At 35.4% G+C, this 20,326-nt stretch overlaps 2 protein-coding genes across 7 annotated transcripts; one reads left to right on the top strand and one right to left on the bottom strand.

Annotated features, from left to right (window-relative positions):
• Positions 1-1,881: 1,881 nt before the first annotated feature.
• LOC143462856 (toll-like receptor 8) lies at positions 1,882-6,228 on the bottom strand. The gene is made up of 2 exons (XM_076961157.1): positions 2,764-6,228; positions 1,882-2,673 (listed from the first exon to the last, which is right to left on the bottom strand). The coding sequence occupies exons 1-2, from the start codon at positions 5,727-5,729 to the stop codon at positions 2,433-2,435; spliced, it is 3,207 nt and encodes a 1,068-aa protein (XP_076817272.1). The 5' UTR covers positions 5,730-6,228; the 3' UTR covers positions 1,882-2,432.
• A 2,167-nt stretch (positions 6,229-8,395) lies between these two features.
• LOC143462383 (ubiquitin-protein ligase E3B-like) lies at positions 8,396-20,050 on the top strand. Of its 6 annotated transcripts, XM_076960522.1 has the most exons (25): positions 8,396-8,504; positions 8,679-8,806; positions 9,091-9,166; positions 11,238-11,417; positions 12,271-12,365; positions 12,611-13,095; positions 13,412-13,516; positions 13,598-13,681; positions 14,661-14,821; positions 14,953-15,058; positions 15,203-15,406; positions 15,596-15,705; positions 15,781-15,950; positions 16,139-16,321; positions 16,483-16,654; positions 16,843-16,964; positions 17,132-17,243; positions 17,337-17,485; positions 17,571-17,674; positions 17,853-17,984; positions 18,057-18,247; positions 18,616-18,801; positions 19,035-19,217; positions 19,293-19,472; positions 19,651-20,050. In XM_076960522.1, exons 4-25 carry the CDS (start codon positions 11,275-11,277, stop codon positions 19,883-19,885), a joined length of 3,612 nt encoding a protein of 1,203 aa, XP_076816637.1. In that variant the 5' UTR covers positions 8,396-8,504; positions 8,679-8,806; positions 9,091-9,166; positions 11,238-11,274; the 3' UTR covers positions 19,886-20,050. The 6 variants fall into 6 exon arrangements, with proteins under 6 accessions (XP_076816637.1, XP_076816639.1, XP_076816635.1 ...); XM_076960524.1 differs by lacking the exon at positions 8,396-8,504 and having other exon boundaries at positions 8,514-8,806; positions 13,601-13,681; XM_076960520.1 differs by lacking the exon at positions 8,396-8,504 and having other exon boundaries at positions 8,514-8,806.
• The last annotated feature ends 276 nt before the right edge of the window (positions 20,051-20,326 follow it).

The following is a 20,326-nucleotide window of genomic DNA, read 5'->3' as shown; positions in this document are numbered from 1 at the left end:
ACGATTACAAGTGGGAAATAAAAGCTGATTTTGCTTAAACAACATTTACCACCAAAAGAAAGAGAATATAGATGAAAGCGCATGCAACGTTGCTGCAGACCAGATGCAATGGGAAATTTTTCAACAGATCCAGAGCGTTTTTATATATATGCAAGATAGCATTATTTAATAAAGTGATTTTTATATCATTAAAAAATATCTTGTTGGTTGTGCGTATCCGTTTTACATTATTTTTCTAAATATGGAAATAAAAATACCCATTTTATTTTATCAAATGCCTTTATAAGTCGATATAGTTGACAATGAATGTTAAAAGCTGTCTTCTGACACAATGTCTCGCAGGGTAAATCTCTTCCCTTTTTATTTCAAATTAAGCCAGTTCGATCTTCTTTAGGTAGCAATCTTGCAACATTGTCTTGTTATATAACTTAGTTATTAAGTAAAATAAGAAACAGGATATAGTTTGGCACTGCTAAGGTTAACTTTATATTTTTCGACACGAGCTTTCGCAAACATAAGCTTGCTTCTTCAGGTGTACTGTGAAATGGCAAAAAATATTTCAAAATTGCTAAGTAAAGGTCTGCTTGGAAACAATAATCGCAATCGTGACGTAATATCTACATGCATCCAAGCAATCACAAAATACTTAATGGCGCAGCAACATAAAATAAAATAAATCGGTAAATGAAAGGAAAACGAGAATAAAGACGTATTAAAGTCAAATAATGAATATTTATTTATAAAGTCCCATAAAACCGGCATCTCTGTTAAGGCCGTCATTAATACAATTAAAGAAGTGAATGGTGCGCTGTTCCGTAATTCTGCGATCAAGGCAGTTAGTAGAAATTAATAATCAGTCGTTGATGTTATGGCTCGGTGAGTTGAAATTTTCAGCTACTGGTTTATGGTTGTGTTCATGACGAATATCACTTCTGTGACCCGTGAATAGTTTCCTCAAGGTCGATCCTGTTTCTCCCACATAAATTGCCTTGGGGCAACGCTGACAGCAGATGGCATAAATGACGTTAGTGCTGTTGCATTGAAATCTTCCATTGATGCGATGCGTAAATCCATTTTGGCCGACTACTCGGTCAGTTGTGTGGATGTACGGACACAGTTGACATCTGGTGTGTTGGCAGGGGAATGTTCCCAATTCTTCAGATGTGTCGGGTAATTTGCTCGACGTCAGGAGATTTCTGAGGTGGGGAGGTTGTCGGTAAGCTATTATAGCTAGTCTTTGTTTGTTATTTTACTTTAAAATTTGATTAATACGGTCCAGACAACATCAACTCTATATAGTTATTGTTATATAGCTTATGTTTTGACAGAGCAATTTCTTCTTGAAAGTCTTTTAGGTCACAAGCACATGATATGCAAACTATAATTCATGCTATGTTTTTCTAAGTAATGCTGTTTGAGCTAAATTAACGAGCTCTTGTATGAGAATTTTGTTTATAAGATTATATCTGGCTCCATTGCATTTTCATTTGATTTTTTCGTAAGCACGTACATAACAATTACTATTCGGTTTAAAGCAACATAAAAATTTGAAATTCGGCTGTAACAAACGCTTTTTCATATTCACAATCAGAAAGAAACTTAAACATTTTCAAAACTCCATATATTGAGAGACTTCCTATACCATTCGCGTATTAGGGTAGCGTAAGGCCATGGCACCCCTCACGAACCCAGTCTTTGGGGCCTTTTAGCCGATATAGTCGTTTTCGCGTCTTCATGTCTATTAATTTATCGCATTTCTTCTTGTCGGCTGTATAACCATTGCAACTTTAAGTGTTATAAAAGCTGCAAGCGTTGCTCTAAAAGTCTAAAACAATAACGACAGTTAAGAACAAAACTTCGACCAATGATCGAACACAGCAAGACATTTGTCGTTCTAATTTAATTATCAAGCATAAAGAGAAAAATTTCGATGGACTATATTTCTAACAATACAAATTGCGTATAGCATTTGTTGATGTACGCTGTACAGGTTTGTTCCTTGGTTAGTCGAGTTGTGATAGCAAAGTTAAACTGGCCATGTTTTTCAAGGTAGGTGAAGAGGAAATAGTTTACAAAATCCAATTTATGACGTGAGTATGATTACGGATCCTACGCAATACAGTACAAGTTTGTTTGTAAGAAAATTGAACCTTGCGAAAAATCTCAGCGACGAATTATGCGGTATCGTTGCATATACGGCGTTTAAAAGTTGTACACGATGAAGTTCTGCAAAATGATGAATGTGAAAACAAAATATACATGTAGCCTCGAGACGTTTTAAGCAGTTTCGGATGTTTAAAAGCACCGCGGATTTCCGGTGAAGCTTGAATTTTAGGCTCAGCTGTCAAAATATTTCAGCCTTGATCCCCCGTCAACGCCGTCATAAAGACGCCATTGATTCTTATAACTTAGCCACCTACACAGCATTAGATTTACAATGTTTCAATTCCCGAGAGCTCTACGCTACTTGCGAAAGCAGTTCGTAGAGTCTCAAAAAACATCACTTCGTCATCAATGGTTTGGTCGAATCTCAGGAAGTTGTAAAATTTTCGGTTGAATGTTCGTTGAATTGATTCTGGAATGCAAGCTGCTTCTTCACTATGCCACTCCAGTATAATCAGGTGATCTCTTCCAGCAGAATACTGGAGTTCCTGAAGTGCGGTCAATATAAACCTGCCAAATATAGGCCTAATAGTAAACAGTTTCTAATCTGTTTAATAAACTATTGCACAGTTTAAAATTGCTTTTTAGACAATCATTTACCTGCAAATTGAAGTGTTGCAAAAGTTGCCAGAAAGTATTACGATTGTTTTGCGACTGGTCGTGACAAGGCGAAGAAGATCTTCGGTAGTAGCTCTGCCAACTCCAATGTCGCGTCCAGCTAACAACAGTTCAATAGAAGGGTTTCCGTTAATCATATGAGGTACCAGTTTATTATCCACCCAATCACCGAGTTCATCATTACTGTGGTCAAAGAATACAAAAGCTTTCTTGTTATTATGATTTTTTGTTGAAACATCGCTTCGACCCAAAGACGCAACTCTGAAGTATTCATTCACTTTGCGAAATATCAATCTCTTGAACCATTTACTGTAAGTAACAGTGCCAAGGAAAATGAATATTATAAAGAATATTGTGAATGCCAGGGTATACTTGAGCTGTCGCCGCAAATCGCACGAAGTATTAAACCCATAAAGAGACACCGGACGCCCACGCAGATTCAGCGGGTATTGGCACGATACACAGCCGCCATAGTATTCGTCTATCTCCAACGTGCATTTTGGAAAAAATCCAGGAAGTTTTGTTTGGTCACTCGCTTCAGAAGTATACCAGTGATAAAAACTGTCCCATATATAACAAGAACAGTCTAAATCGTTTCCCCTTAGATCTAAATACAAAAGTGATTCCAAAATATCTTTCCCGAAAATGCTTGGGTCTAGTCGAAATATGTTGTTGTAACTGACATCAAGATACTGGAGCCTTCGATGAGAAAATAAGCCTGGTTGGATAAATCTTACGTTATTGTGAGCAATAGAAAATTTCTTCAAGTTGGGAAGAAATGACAAATTTTCTCTCAATTCAAAGATATTATTGTAGTTTAAGTTCAAACTGTGCAAAGTTGTTATACGTTTTATTGCTTTGAATGGAAACCTTGCCAGTTGGTTATGGCTCATATCCAAGCTCTCAAGGCGGTATAGGCCATCAAATCCATTCTCAAAAATATTGGAGACTTGGCAATCAATAAGACTAAGTTTTCTGAGGTCAGGAAGAAAGTTTAACAGGGTTGTATCAGAAGAAAAAAATAATTTTAAGTCATTTTGTTCAATATGTAAGGCTACCACCGACCTTACATAACAGTTGTGCTTTATTTGCCAATCTAATAAATCGATATTAAGATTCTCTTTCGCGTATTTCCAAACTAACTTGATTTCTGCCAAAGGATTCAAGTAACACAAGAAAGAATAATCGAGAAAATTTCCTTCGTTACTAAAATAAATCTGACGCAGGTTAGATAAGTTATTAAAAGAGGGAGAATCTATCTTTTGTACTGGATTTTTGCACAAGATAATGCAACGCAAATGCACCAGTTGTTTCAAATCATCTGATCGTACCTCGCTGATTTGGTTATTTGAAAAATCAAGTATTGTTGCCTTTGATGAAAAAAGCTCCTTTATCTTGGAAATGGTTGAGATTTGGTTGCTTGAAAAATCAAATAAACCGCTGCTGTCACATTCTGGATCGGTGGTTTTCGAAGATCTTTCTTTATCCTGAACTTCTTGAAAACGAACAGTAAACACAAATCGATTTTTCAACACTTTTTCTGGCAAGTTATAAAACGTTTTCGTAGTAATTGATTCAGTACCGAACGTTAACTGATTGTTTGACGCTCGGAGAGAGTTAAGACTACGCAACTTAGATAATGCTTCGGGGTATATATAACGAACCTTGCAGTATGAAATATCAATCGTCGATAGATGACTTAAATTTGAAAAACTGGTAAATGATTTAATGTCAATTCTATGAAACAGTAGAGAATATGCAGTTAATGCAATTTGGCTTCGTTCAGAACCAAATAATACTATTTCCAGTGATGTCAAAGAAGAAAAACTTGAACCCAACCGGAGGAAGTTATTTGGTTTTACTTTTTCTTGACGTATATTATTGAACGATAGATCAACATGTCGCAATTTGTTTAGATTCAGCAAGAATTTAGCTTCGAATATTGCCTGTTTTAAAGAATTGTGGTCTAGATACAAATTTTCAAGATTTCTGTTGTTTTTAAATATATCATCCGGTAAAAAGCAAATATAGTTGCTTGCAAGGTTGAGGAACTTGAGTTCAGTTAGTGAATCAAACGTACCGTTTTCTATAGAAACTGATAGACTTTCTTCAATAGTAAGACCCATGCCGCTCAAATCTAAAAGCTCTAGTTTTGTTGAGTTTAAAAAATCATCTTTTGTCAGTCGAGCCACAGGATTAAGACCAAAGAAAAGAGCTTTCAATTTATTTCCAAGAAAGTCTCTTGGAATCCGTTTCCAATTATTGAATGATAAATCAAGAAACTTGAACCGGGGAGAAGGTAACCTTGTTATTGTAAAGTTTCTTGGGCAGTCTTTTTCGATGCAATTTTGGGAACTAGACAGAATGGCTAAGTTAGGCAAGTCTCGCAACTGTGGAGTTATATCACCCAATTTAGTGAGAGCTATATCCAGTCCAATGATTGATGATGGTAATTTTTGTGGAAATTCACGAAGGTTATTGTTTGATAAACCTAACCATTTCAAATGTAAAAGGTGTTGTAGCGCACCAGGCTCTATGTATAGGTCTTCTTTGCATGGTGGAAGCGACGGAGAACGTCTGCTGAAAGCGCAATTTCCGAACATATTCAAAAGGCTTACTTTTGGATAAGAAACAAAATCATTCACTTTAACTCGTTTTATCAGGTTGTCAGTGAGATCAAGCGCTTCCATACGTTCCGGCAAATTTTGAGGGATTTCAGTCAATCCTCTTGCTGCACATTCGACAAAAGTATAACTGCGATCAGCCCAAGATGTAATTTCAGCAAGACTCTTTCTGGCAAAGTAGTTTTGATTCGATGACGACGAAAACACAGCAATAAATTTTTTTCCGTTGACAGTTGACGTTTTTTGACAAGGATTCCAAGGATATCTAGAATAACAACAAGAAAACAGCAGAAATTTCAACAGCGCTATAAGCAACCAGCGCATTTTTGTATATTAATCGAAATCCTTAAGCACTTTCTGCACTAGAATGTTAGAAATGAATAAAATTTCGAAAATATATCCATCGTTTTATTTCCCATCAGATTTTTAACTGAAAGTTAAAACTAAAAATGATGCTTATTCTCTTCCGCTTAATGGTTATGTAGGTGTGCTGGTGATTGTGAATATCATGTAATTAGCCTAAATAGCAGCAACTGAAACCGGCTGAAATCTTATTGTTCCTATGAATAGATATTATACGGAATAGGTAAACAATTATGCGTTATCTTTTCAAAGAAATGTCAATCACAGTAGATCTGTTGTGTAAACGTTGCTTAAGTATACATTTTACTTATAATATTTACTTATAATAATTGTAAGCTGCGAAGTGAATACCCATGTTTGTAAACCGCCCTCGTTTTAAGCGGTAAGTAATGAGCAGCACTGCAGCATAAGGTACAATAAATTTTTGCAATTTACTTTCCATTCCCTACGAAAATATAAAGTGAAAATGATCAACACTTCAAGATATGAACAGTTTTATCTGCAATTCTGTAGATAGCCTATTTAAACCAGTAACCTGCATTACCAAACTGCAAGCGTTCCAAAGAAGCCCATTGTGCCTTTTTAAAGTTGACAACCATTCTAAACTCTAAAATATTAACGCTGTCTTTATCGCTTCCTTTCATTGTTCCATTTTATCGTCTTTATTATCCTATTTTGGTATTATTGTATCATTATCATATTTTTGTTTGCTGTAGCCTACTCAGTTTGTTATATAACGGCAGACGAAACTATGAAGACGATAACTAAACCAAATTAAACTAACTTAATTGTTGTTATTTCCAGTTTCTTATATTTCTTTCTGTAAATTTTTTTAATGCCTAATTTTGTGTATACCGGTAGGCCTTATGCATATTAGCCTATGTAGGCTAATTTGTCTAATTAAAGCAATTTGGTTCGTTTTGATACAAACAGTTTAGCATGCTAATCCCGATCTAGTCTCAATAACCTATGTTCTAACATAGCTATAACCTAAATGCATCAGTTGCTGTTAATTACGTTAATTAATTAATTATTAGCCTACTGTGCATATGACGCCGTCATTTCAGCAAACATTGTTGCTTTTCTGCTACCTGTAGGCTACCTTTTGAACCAGATTACACCATAAAAGAAACACTTTATTCTCTATGCTAATGTAATTTCACTTTAAGTTGGAAAACATTTTACCAGGTTCCTGTTTCTGTGTGTATTGTTCCTCTGATTATACACAGTATTTGCTGATTATTTAATTTTATGTTTTGCTGAAATCAAAATTACAAAAAAAGACAGAGTAAGCAGAAATGTGAATGGAATGTTTTGCTTAAATGCGGAAGCTAATCATGCATTAAGGCTATGTTATACAGTTAAATCTGCCGAATTTATTATCAAAACTTTTACCAAACCCATGCACGCCATGTCGTTTTACTGCGTCATTAACAATAGGTAAGGCCTATACTAGATTTGGTAAGCTTGTAATTTCTAAATACCAATTCATTTACACGCTAAACAAACTTTAATCACGAAGCTTTTATTCGTATGCATGCTAAAACCGTACTAAAAATCGAAAGATCATACGTTTACTCATTGAAGACTAAAGTCCTTTGACTATGCGTTAATAACTTACAGTAGATGTTTTTGAATTTTTTGTTTTAAGAATGTTTTTGAAACATCTTTATAAACCTTTCAATCAAAGTACAGTTTCAATCTTCGAAAAGATTTGGATTTGTACCGCGGTCCGCCATTTGAGCAACCCAGGGTTAAAGGTTTGCGATTGTTGTTGTGAAAGTACTATGTAGACCAGTGATTCCCAACCGCGGCTCCAAGCTAGCCTTCTTGCGGCTCTCATTGACCCTTGAAAATCCCTCAAAAATATAAAAAATCTATTTATAATAATTCGGGCGATTATTTTTTGACTTGTCAGTTGGAGTTGGAGTCAAGTTGGACATTAAATTGATTTGTGTTATTTTTCTTGTTAGTGTTGCTATTCGTTGGTACATGCTTTAAAATTTTCGTTCTAATTACTTGAGTGTTTTCATGCGGCTCCATACGTACTCTGAAGTTTGAAATTCGGCCCTGACACCAAAAAAGGTTGGGAACCACTGATGTAGACTGTAGAGTATAGATAGACCCTTTCCAAGTTATAACTGTTTGCCTTTCTGGGTTGCAAGATTGTTTCGATCGCATATACTTAACAATAAAAAATGTCGACCCACTTTAATCTTTTTTTAAATTACAAGCGTTCTGGGCTTCGAATTGTAATGATTTCGCTCAGCTAAGCAGAATATGAATTCCTTTCCGCAATAAAGAAAAAATTTTGAAAATATGTTGCCTAGTTCTTACTTTACAGCGGTTTCAATCCTACACACTGGACTTGTTCGGTATGACGTCTGGATACGTGGTCAGCAAAGAATGCGACGTAAAATGCGTAAGAAATTGCGTGTTATCTGCGGCGCGTAAATGCCAATAAATAAAGTAAATACAATCCGAACTGTTACATCCAAACGCTTGTAATTTAAAAAAGAATCACAGTGGGTTGACAATTTCCATTATTAAGTATAGGCGCTCGTAAAAATCTTGCCACCCAAAAATATGGCTCCCGTAACTCGGAAAGGGTCTGTGATGATAATATAAAATTGCTTGCAAATCGAATGCCGCATAGAATACGGAAATCGGCAAAGCAAAGCATTGCGTTACGTGTCGCCTATGCATGACTTCCTGTGTATCGTTATAAATCGTGACGTGAGTTATTCTTTCATTTATAGCTATTCATTGCGTCACAGTCTACTAAGTTAACCCTAGAAAGTGGTCGACTTTATTATGTAGCTGTCCCAATGTCTTATTTAATGTAATCGTTTAAACAAGAAACAATATAATCAGTTTATACAGTTGTCATGGTGTACAATTAATTCTAAGATTAAGAAAAGCGAAACAACGACCTGAGACTCGTTTATCATCGAGGACAACAATTCTACAGACAAACTTTGTAATTGAAGTGGTCGTCCTTACAGGCTAAGGAACGATAAACAATCATTTCATTACAGGTCTATTGTAATACATTTTGTATCGCTAATCTATTGATGTAATAGGGATCTATGCAGTGGTGGAATTCAAATATTTTAACATCCGATTCTCTCACTAGCCGCATGTCATATTGACCCGGGGCCAATATACACATAGGCCTATACATACGCTTGTTAACAACCGGTTCGCGGAGGTCATTAAAATTCCAAAAACCGGTTCACACGAACCGGTTGAATCCCACCACTGGATCTATGTAGGATAGAAGATTGGAAACCCCCATTTATTTATTTCTTTATTCCCTAAGTTCATTTTGATTTTCTTCGACTTTGGGAGGGGATTTCCCAGGATATTAATGACGTCCCAAACGACAAGGATTTTTGGTAAGGTTACCTCTAAAATCTAAATGCACATTGCAAGAGATAATATCTACCCATGGAAAATGTTGTTGGTATTTCTAAGTCTGTAACAAAACAATCCTGCATGAAAGCAGATTAAAACAAAAAATCTAAGAAGGAAATTTATTTGACAGCACAAAAACAGCACATTATAATCGATCTACCGTACTTATTATAAATATATATACTTCAAAGTTTGTAGTATACTAGTTTATACTAAAAAGTAAAAAGACTTTCCTCAGTCTGAGGATAAAGATTATTATCATACCATACCACATCAAAGCATTTAAAACATAGTCTATATAGCGTAGGCCTAGTAAAAGGCTTCAAGATCAGAAGATTGTATGATGACTGCAATTGTGCAAACCTTGAAAACAGTAGGAATGGGCCGATACGAACCTAAACCCGAATAGATTCGCCGAATATCGTCTTTGCAGAAGATTCGGGAGAACACGGATACCAACAATGCCGAACCCGAATACAATGTTACTTATAAATTTGCTGACTTAGTTAAAAAATGATGATCTAGTTTCCCGACGAAGCTAAAATAGAGTCAGCAATACTTACAATGAAGGTCGTTTTCCTAACAATTATGCTTTTTCAATCGTTTTTTAAACATTGTTTTTTTGAAAGAAAGCGACTTGCTTATCGATTACGTCATGTTACAAGCAAGACTTGACAACTTTTCGATGAAATTTGATTGTTTGGTTCTAATACGAATAGATTCGGGATTCGTTCGTGTCGACCTTCATGATATTCGGGTTCGCACGAACCCGAATAATCTTCCGCGTGGCACATCCCTAGAAAACAGTGATTCTTAAACTGGGTTCGATTAAACCCCAGTGGTTTTGTAAATTTTGGGGTTTAACGGACTTTAGGACATTCACGCTAAGTGTATAATAAATAAACAAACATTCGAGGCTTTAGTGTATGCCATCATATCAAAATTTGCGTTTTTACATGCACGATTTCTCGTCGTGAACTGCGATACTTTACAGTCAGTCCAACAGGGCTTAGTTGTGACTTTTAAAGCCACAAGCAAGATTTTCACTGACTAGTTTTCCATAGTTCTGCATGGTATTGGAAAGTTTTATGGCACCTACAAACACAAGGTTCACCAACACTTAATAGACAGAAGTTGGGCTTTTAAATATTTGATTTCATGAATGATTGGAGATTGGTATAGCTAAGGCAAAAACTATTTCATAATTTGAAAAAATGTTTTGTCATGTTAAAAAGGTTTTAATTGCCGCGATCGACCAAAGAATTAATCGACGAATTAACCAAACACATTTTGCAAATATAATAAAATATTTTGCATAATTTCATTTAATAAAATAAAAGTCAAGAGAGAGAATATTGTAAAGTTGTATATACAGTAAAATCCGCTTAATAAATCCATCTCCGTCCTAAGCGATTTTGGATTTAATAAGCGTTGGATATATTATCCGTCACAATACAAATGAGTATACTATACAAAAAGAAGCAAACATATTTTAATATAATACACCACTACACTACTTCGTCGCATTGTGTTAAATGAAAATGGCGCGTTTCAAAAACGTTCATATCTAACACAGTCATATGGGACAATTCTGCATTGTTACGCAGCACGCTAATACGCAACGCGGGTAAAGTGTAATACTGTAGTGTTACACAACATGAGACTGACAGCTCAACAAACTGTAATCCCAGTTTGAAAACATTCGATTCATTGAGATTGACATACTGTACAGTATTACATTTTGAATCGGTTGACATTACTTAAATTTTTTCACAAAAATCATTATGAAACGGATTTATAAAGTGAATTTTGGATTTATTAACCGGCTATTTTTCAATGTAAAAATTTCATCCCAAAGCAAATTGGATTTAATACTCGGATGGATTAGCTGTGGATTTGTTAAGCAGATTCTACTGTACTAATTTTTTTGCTTTCCGTATACAATTTGGACTATCATTGACAATAGTCTTTCTAAACTTCACTGTGGCTTTTGTAAAGTAGTGTTGTACCAAATCCCAGTCAAACACTGACATGAGTAACTATAAATTGTAGCTTATTGATTCCTGCATTTGCTGCACTGAAGAAAAATATGTTTACTGCTGAACCATCTTATGGAAAAGGTGGATCAGTAGTGGAAAAGGCTCGTATTGCACGAGAGGAGAGAGCCCATCAGCGTCAAAGAGAATTAGCAGCAATAAAAATTCAATCATACGCAAGAGGGTATTTTGCAAGGTATTATCTTTATGCATCATAAATAAAATGTGTTTTACTGTTTAAAATAATATTATGCGTAAAAATATTATGAAACTGGTGCCTCTAAATACACATTAATTCTCGTGGTATTTAAATTTGTGAAACTTGTGAACTGTTAGCAACACAACAATAAAATATGCTTTGCCAATTTTTAAATCAATTTTGTTTTGAGAAATGTAATTTAATCTGGTTAATCTTTCAAGCTTGTTTTTTGACTTTATTAAAGTTATTTCATTTTCCAAATTTGCTGGATAAAAATTTGATAATAAAATAATATTTTTGTTAAACTAGTAGCCTACAGTAGAAGCTGTTTAAAATAGTATGATATATAATATAATTAGGACTTGCCAATTCGGTACTCTCTCAGTTTTTTTACATATAAATTTTTTTAATTTGACCAGGCTTTGGCTATTATGACCACTTTCTGTAACACAGACAATTGTCTTATTTTTTGTGACATTGGTGTTGATTAAGGTTCTTAGTATAAATAACATAAACATGCAGCTTATCTACAAATGGCCAAAACATGTTTCACTGTTCCTTTTGTTTTCATCCACTTCTGGTATGGTTTAGGTGTTATGGCTATTTCGATATTATGGCTAAAATGGTCTGGTTTCATGGTAGTCACATTAACCTACTTATACCTTATTATTATTCGTATTTTTAAAAGCCTGTATACCTCTCATACAATAAGAATGCAACCTAGCTTACTTGATCGGAATATAATTACAAATAATTTTCTTAAAAAAGGCGACCACTGAGTTTAAAGCAGTGACAACGACCACTATATGTTATAAACGCCAGTTTACAATATGATTAAATGACGTTGTAGATGTGCTGTAGCAACAAGGTGGCGAGAGGAATTAGATAGCTTAATGGGATGGGATGCTATGGACACAAAGTCCAAACAACAAATCAACACTTCTGGTACATGCTGTTTGAAAATGCAACAATATTAGTGTTTATTCTTTCACAATAGTTAATAAACTTGTGTGAACTCTTAATGTTATTCCAAAGGCATTTTTCTTCGTGTCTTATTCATTAATTAATTGATTATTGTCATTGAATAAAAATATTTTATGTTATGAAGCATGGGTATGTTACTGAAGCATGAATATTCATGCCTTTCATATCTACTATATATCAACATATTCTGTAACACTAAACTTTAGACCAAAACTCAACAAATTTCAAGAAACCAGATGGCAGTGCTTCAGCTACTGATTATATACCAGCCCACACAAAGCAGATGTCTACAGAAGAATGGCGGTTTGCATCATTTGGGATCAACAAATTAACTGGAGCTTATAGCAATCTATCAATAGCAAAATCAAACTCTGCGGAAGTTGCTGCAAAAAATGAAACACTGACAACGAACAACCAAAACACAATTGAACAAGTCGAAACAAATGCAAGACCTATATCTCCGCCAACTGCTCTTAATAATGGGATTCAAGAAAACTATGACAAGTTCAAAAATGCCATGCAAAGCCAAAATCTGCCACAGGTTAAGCAGGTCAAGAAAGTGTCTGGGGAGAAAATATTTAAAATTGTGAAACAATTCCTCTTCATTTATAATTACAAGAGAGATAGAGAGAGATTTTTGGAGCTGTGCAAATATCTGGTTTATAATACAGAGAGTGAATCTTCATTAAAGGTAAGCTTAAATTAAAGATTTAAAAAAAAGATTACATTGCAATAGTATATATTCACTTTGTTGTCATGTTTCACAGTTTTGCTAGGTTGTGTTTAATTTAGTTCTCCTGCCAGCTTGTGTGTTGGATTTATTTATTTTTGTTACTAGCCGCTAATTTTATTAATAAGTAATTTAGGGTGCTGTATCAGCTTTAAAGTACATTTTTACTACGCTTTTGTCCAGCTTTACATAAATATGGTACCAAAAATGATAATATATTTATAATAATTCAAAAGATTAACTTAATGATTATTGTATACTTTTTGGAATATGGCAGTATTCGTATGTTGCTCTCTGCATTCACAAACAACTTGTTTTACCTTGGATAGAGCAAATAAAACTTATTTTGTGGGAATGCTGCAAAACTCTTGATCAAACGCAGGTGAAATTTGCTTTGATGCAAAAGTGTAATGAATGTGGTATTTACTTATATTAATAATTAATTTTTTTAATCTAATTAAAGAAGTCAAGTGATAATCTGTTACTTTCCCCATACTTGAAAATGTTGGTTTTATTTACTGATGTCAGCAATTGGAAAGTTATGAAGGTTTGTTTGTTTTTTTAATCTTTTTATGTAACAAACCAAAGCTTTTTATAATGGAAGAATTGGTTATTTGACTGTAGGAAAAGCTTTCGCTATCAGGAATTTGTTGAAGTGCTTAGGAATAAATGTTTTAGAGGTAGTCGGACCACTTTGTCTGATGTTTTTGAGCTGTGGTTTAGAGTGTGCATAGGATGTGTGACACGAAGGGTCGACATCTTGTAACGTACAGTCGACTCCGCTTAATTCGGACACTTTGGTTCCGCTCACATTTGGCCGAATTAAGCGGAGAAATGGCTTTGTCCGAATTAAGCGGAAAATCAATTGTTCGTTTCATGGTCATGCGTAAAGGCAGACAACGCAAACAAATACTGTACTGTTGCGTAATAAATGAATTGCAGCTGGGCTATACTGCAGTAATTGGCACTGATCGCATAAAACGTCTTTGTTTACTTTAGTGAGCAATTTCAATTTTTCTGCTAAACTTTGCTGTACCATTCTGTTCTACAAGATGGACGCAATTGTACCGAAGTAAAAGCGACTATGAAATTGGCGCGGCCTTATATGAGTTTATTGTCGATTGTTACTGCATGGATCGTCATTGTTTCACCATGATCACTCATAATGCAATTGCATCTTGTGTTAAAACGAACGAAGTACTGTTTATTGTGTCATAAACTCATAACCTAACGATAGGAATTGCCAACCCGTGTCCGAATTAAGCGGAGAATTGTCCGAATTAACGGGAGTTTTTTACATTCAATTTTTACTTTTGTTCCGTCCCCGAGCATTTTGGCCGAATAAAGCGGTTGTCCGGGTTATCCGGTGTCCGAATTAAGTGGATTCGACTGTAATTGGGTACAAAACTATTTTTTGCTGTTCGAAGACTCTTCGTTAATAACTGTGGTCTCTGAAACTCTATGTATTTATAAAATATATATATATACCTGTATATGTATTTTCTTCTTTGTGATGTGCTTTTTAGAAACAGTCGGCTCTATTGCCTGTATTATCGCAAGTATGCACCAGTATTTCATCTGAGCTTTTCAAACAAGGTTGTCTATGTGTAATTGGATCGTTATTGAACAAGCGAATCACAACGATGGACAGTGGTTTGATATCTGCCTGCATAGTTTTTACCATTAGGTAAGATATTCAAAGAGTGTGCAGCAGTCAGCAGATATTTTAATAATATTGGACCTTCTTCTTTAAAAAGCCTTTTACCAACTGCATTTTTGTAATTGCTATGTTCCTCTACTTTTACATGTCTTTTGCAGAGTGATAACTGCAAGCAATTTTTCTGATGAAAGTTTAACTGGCTTCATGTCGAGTATGTTAACAGTACCAGCGTTAATATGGCACCTCACAAAGAAGCTTCCACAGGTCTGATTAAATTTCTTTTTGTATGATACATAGCAAGTGTAGTGGCAAACATGAATAAGCTATCTACATGCATATGTTTGTTGACTTTGGATTGCACCATATCATTCTGATCAAGATGAATAAATACTTTCATGTTTTTTGCAGTGTGTAGCTTTTCTGCACGAGAGTTGCCTAATATCTCACCTCATAGCACTCTTCCATGTGGAGGGAGCATGCCAAAGACATGGCGTAATAACAAGTTGCTCATCATCCAGGAATGTCATTGATGTCTTATGCGTTGTAGCGAACTTGGTGCAACTGTTGGTCGCAGACATTGAAACGACTAGGCAAAAAAGAGCAGAATCAGTGGTAAGTTCAATTGAACAATGCCATTTTGAATTGCGTTGCTTTTTCCTGAATTTTCGATGATCAGGCATTTGTGTGATGTTGGAAAAGTATCTTTATTTAGTTTTTCTATATTTGTGTGCAGTTATTGCTGATAATTGAGTATAAGTTGCATTTGCAAACATTTGTGTCATGTTGGTTTTTATTTTCCAGGCTTTACTGAATCAGTTACTTAAGTTTTTGTGCAAAAACACAGCTGGACAGTCAATGAATATTTCAACATGGCACCCAGTTTTGGGGTATTTTTCAGGAAATGCGACTGAGTGAGTTTATAAGTTAAATGAGTAGTGAGTAGTTGACTGATATATTACATCATCAATTACATCAATTTATAATAGGCACACTGAGGCGATGCAGTTTGTTAGAAAACAACTTCAGTTTTTGTGGGAACCTTCATTTGTGAAAGTTGTATTTCATGACGTCCTTACTCTAAAACCGCTTCACGATGAAACATCTTTACCAGCTCAGGCAGAACAAATCTCAACGAAAACCAAAAGCAAGACAAAATGTACATAACTGAACCTGTGTAATATTCTACAAGCTTAATGGAAGTTTTTAATTGAGTATAATATATACATGAAACGCCACACATCAAGTACAGTCAAAAAATTGAGTGGTGCTAAATTGCTGACAGTAAGTCAAGTAGTAATGACATTTATTTTTTATCTTTAATTGAAAAGTAGTTTTTTCTTGCAGTGGCAGACAAGTTTAATGCGTATTTAAAGAGGATAGCATCTTCCCGTCCACAGATGAGTATGCTGCCCACCGGTGGAAGAAAACTAGAGTATGCCGAAGTGAAAAACACTTGTTGCGGGTGTCTGCTTTATCGGAGAGCACTAACAATTGTCACTAAGCAGTTAGCGTTAGAAATGCTTACAGGTATAGAAATCTTGATGAGCAAAATGCTTTGCTGAACTGCCTATTTTGCACAAAATATGAAGTCCATTGTGACAGTAATGATTAATGACACATAAAGTTGTATTTTACTATGTTTGAATTCATAAAAGGTGTCGTAGTAAGGTAAGTTTTTTTTTAACAAGGTCTCACTTTTATGGATGAAGTCCTCTGTCGCATGTGGAGGTTTATATGTGAGATCGGTCCATCCGGTGGACTGCAATTATTTTTGTCATCATTGACATTGCCTCCTGATATTGCTGAGCCTTACTTCGCTGTTTTTACTCTGTTTTGCGACATGACTGCACACATACTTTCGTAAGTGTAACTAGTTCATAATTGAACATGCTCTGCTAACTGTTAAGTTATGGTATTAGATTAAAAGGAAATATGTATCACAATTAAACATTTCAAATTATAATATTTGTGTCCGTGTGTGATGTACATTTGTTTTACATTTCTCCATTTTTTAGTATTTTTGTTTAATATTGAGATATTGGTACTAGGATTTTAGATGATATTGAGTTTTACGAGCAACAGATTCCATTCCATTTGGAAGAGCTGGTTACTATATCTGCTTTCTTGAAGCAATTTGTTTTTAAAGCCATATGGAGTAGAATTGTAAAAGGTATTGCTTTAGGTATTACCCATTTACAGTACAATTACTGTTTCTGTTTCTGTGTACATTCTTCAGACGGGTTGGATTGGGTTGAGATTAATAAACTTCTTTCTCATGTGTATTTTTATCCAAATCATACTTTTTAATATCTATGATATGTCTTTCCCAATGATTAGATCCGCAAAGTTCAATGTATTATGTGTTTGATTCTGCACACACCTTACTTATGATGTTGTATGATCGTGATGCAAGAAGGTCATTTACACCTCAAAATCACTGGCTATGCAAGTGAGAAACTTATTACATCCACTCCTATCTTAGATTTCTTCCTATGAAGTAATAAATTCTTGTTTTATCTTTTCTTTGTCTTTTCTATCATAGAGATATCAAGCCAAGCACGATACGTGGTGAAGTGGAGAAATCCCAGCCACGTGCCAAACTTGTTGTGGAGAAGATCCCCTTTGTTTTACCACATAAAGAAAGAGTAATTTTGTTTCGGTCTTTTATAAGTGCTGACCGTGCCTCCATAGGTAGGGAAAAAGACTGAAGTTATGAAAATACATGATTATGTTTTAAAACCAACCCAACTTTTAAATCCTGCTTTCTACCTAATAGGTATAACAGACGAGGACATTTCTGCTCATATTCGTGTGCACAGGAGCAGATTGGTGGATGATGGATACACTCAACTAAAAACTTTGAGTCCTGCTTCCATGAAGGCAAGTGCACTTTTGACTTTAAATTTTACTGTTTTTGAATTTTATTTGATCTGCTTCAAAGTATATAAAAAGATATATAATTCGCTCATCCATTATTCTTAATTAATAACATCACATCTTCATAATCGTGCGACTTCCCATGAAGCTAAACTTTCATAAATCACTATTTTTGATATAGGGCGTTATTAGAGTTAAATTTGTCAATGATCTCGGACTCGATGAAGCTGGTATTGACCAGGATGGAGTTTTTAAGGAATTCTTGGAAGAAATCATAACGAAAGTCTTCAACCCCGACATGAACTTGTTTAAGGTAATCCGATTGAAAGAAACCCATAACAACAGTATTTACCCAGACAAAAACTCCAAAGTTGTGCATCTTTAGGTAACTTCCGGAGAAGAGAGCAAACTCTATCCATCTCCTCTCTCTCATCTTCAGGATGATCATTTGGATCTGTTTGCGTTTATAGGACGTATGTTAGGGAAAGCCGTTTATGAGGGAATTGTGCTTGATATCCCTTTTGCTAATTTCTTTCTGAGAAATCTGCTTTCACAACAACACACCAAGCTATACAGGTAATAGCTAGCAGTGTTTTGCAGTTTTTATCTGGTAGCCTGCTTGTAGGATTTCAGTTTCTTTGTTTAAAAGTTTTTTATTACCGATAACGGTAAAGAATTTTCAGTGGACGTTAGATTGGTCATATCCTACGGACCTACGCAAACGTATTTTTGTCTTTTTTTCGGAGTTCGGACTAATTTTGGACTTAAAAATTCTTACAGTTAACGACGTATTGCGTTGCATTATATCCAAGAAAAATGTCAATTTAAGCGTACGATGTAGAAGAAACTAATTTTTTATCATGAGCTTAAAAATAAAGCACATGAAAACAAAAATTAGATCAGATATGTCTTTGCACATCATCGATACTTGTACCTTCTCGTAGTCCTATTGATGAACTGCCTTCGCTTGATTCTGAGTTTTACAAAAACTTGACGTGGATCAAACGTTATGAAGGCGACATATCTGATCTTGGCTTGAGCTTTACCTACGAGGAAGACGCCATGGGAAAGGTGGAAAGCCATGACCTTGTGCCAGGAGGTTCTGCTATCGCAGTAACAAACGAAAACAGGTAGGCTAACCAAAATTTGTTATATTCTTTTTCGAAAAAGAAAAATTTCTAACGGTAAAATTATAATTTTTAGTATTCACTGAAATTGTAATAAATTGACGAAATAAGTTGTTATTGAGATTGCATGCGTAATTGTTTGAATTGATATGATTGTACCTAACCTTTCAAGTTTTTTTTTAATTGGCATCCTCATGGTATTATTAGTTTCCCTGGACATAATCCATCTTGTTTAGGATAATGTACATTCACACCCTTGCCCATTACCGCTTACACACCCAAATCCGGCAGCAAACTCGCGCATTCGTCAGCGGATTCCGATCCATTATTTCCCACTCATGGACAACCATGTTCTCAGCTCCCGAATTACAGCGTTTAATCTCTGGCGACAACATCGACCTGGACTTGACTGATTTGAAGTTAGTTCCTTGATTAATCTGTTTTCATGGTAGGATTAATTCGGTTGTTGAACTTGAGCACTTCTTGATGTCCAGGCGTCACGTGGTTTACTACGGCGGGTTTCATTCGTCGCATCGCGTCGTTCGTTGGTTGTGGGATATCTTAGAGCGGGATTACACAGCCCAAGACAGAGCTGGATTCCTCAAGTTTGTCACATCCTGCTCCCGTCCACCTCTTCTTGGATTTGCACATTTGCAGCCACAATTTTCCATCAGGTTTCGGGACTATTTAGATGTTACCTGCAAGGACTGTGTGTAATGATAAACAACTCTTAGTAATGATTTCAAATTTCAACCGAGTATTTTACAAAAACCACCACAATTAATGCAGCATCTAAATGCACGAGATCATATCCCTTAATGACTTAAACAAAGTCTTAATCTTGCTCGATAGATGCGTGGAAGTCCCCGACGACGAAGACACCGGCGATACCATGGCAACGGTCTTGCGCGGTTTCTTCCGTTTGTCGTCGTCGAAATCCCGAAGGTCCCAGCAGCATCCCCATCGTCTGCCGACCGCATCAACCTGTTTTAACCTGCTCAAACTGCCCAACTATCCGAACAAGGAGATTCTCAAAGAGAAACTGAAGCAAGCCATCGCCAACAACACCGGTTTCGAGTTGTCTTGATTTAGTTTCGCACTTCACGCGATTTCCAGCCTGCTATATATATATTTGAAACAGTTTTTAGGTAGGCTACTTTGTGTATATTTTCATATACTAATACATTTTCAGTGTTCATACAAATACAGTATATCTTTATATTGTTTCCGATTAAATTTTGCCTAAATTCTATGTGATTGTTCCAACTCCTATAACTTTAAGTATTCATGTTAGGAGGCGAAATTTAAACCGGAGAGTTGTGATTTTAGTCAACTCAGATTAAAAGAGCTGAATTAACCTGAAATGAATTGACTGGCCACTCCATTATATAAGGAAAGAAAGTTGGAAAGTTTATTCTTTATTCAGTGACGCGAAGTTGCCGAAAGGTCTTTCAAGCTACGCATTGTAGCCCATATGCAAAGTGTGAGATTATTCAAGTAATGAGTTTCTGTTGATTTCGGCATCTTC

This window comes from Clavelina lepadiformis, chromosome 6, assembly GCF_947623445.1.
Source record: "Clavelina lepadiformis chromosome 6, kaClaLepa1.1, whole genome shotgun sequence".
NCBI classification, from domain to species: Eukaryota; Metazoa; Chordata; class Ascidiacea; order Aplousobranchia; family Clavelinidae; genus Clavelina; species Clavelina lepadiformis.
The sequence above is the reverse complement of the archived record's forward strand: the minus strand, read 5'-3'. Positions and strand labels throughout refer to the sequence as shown.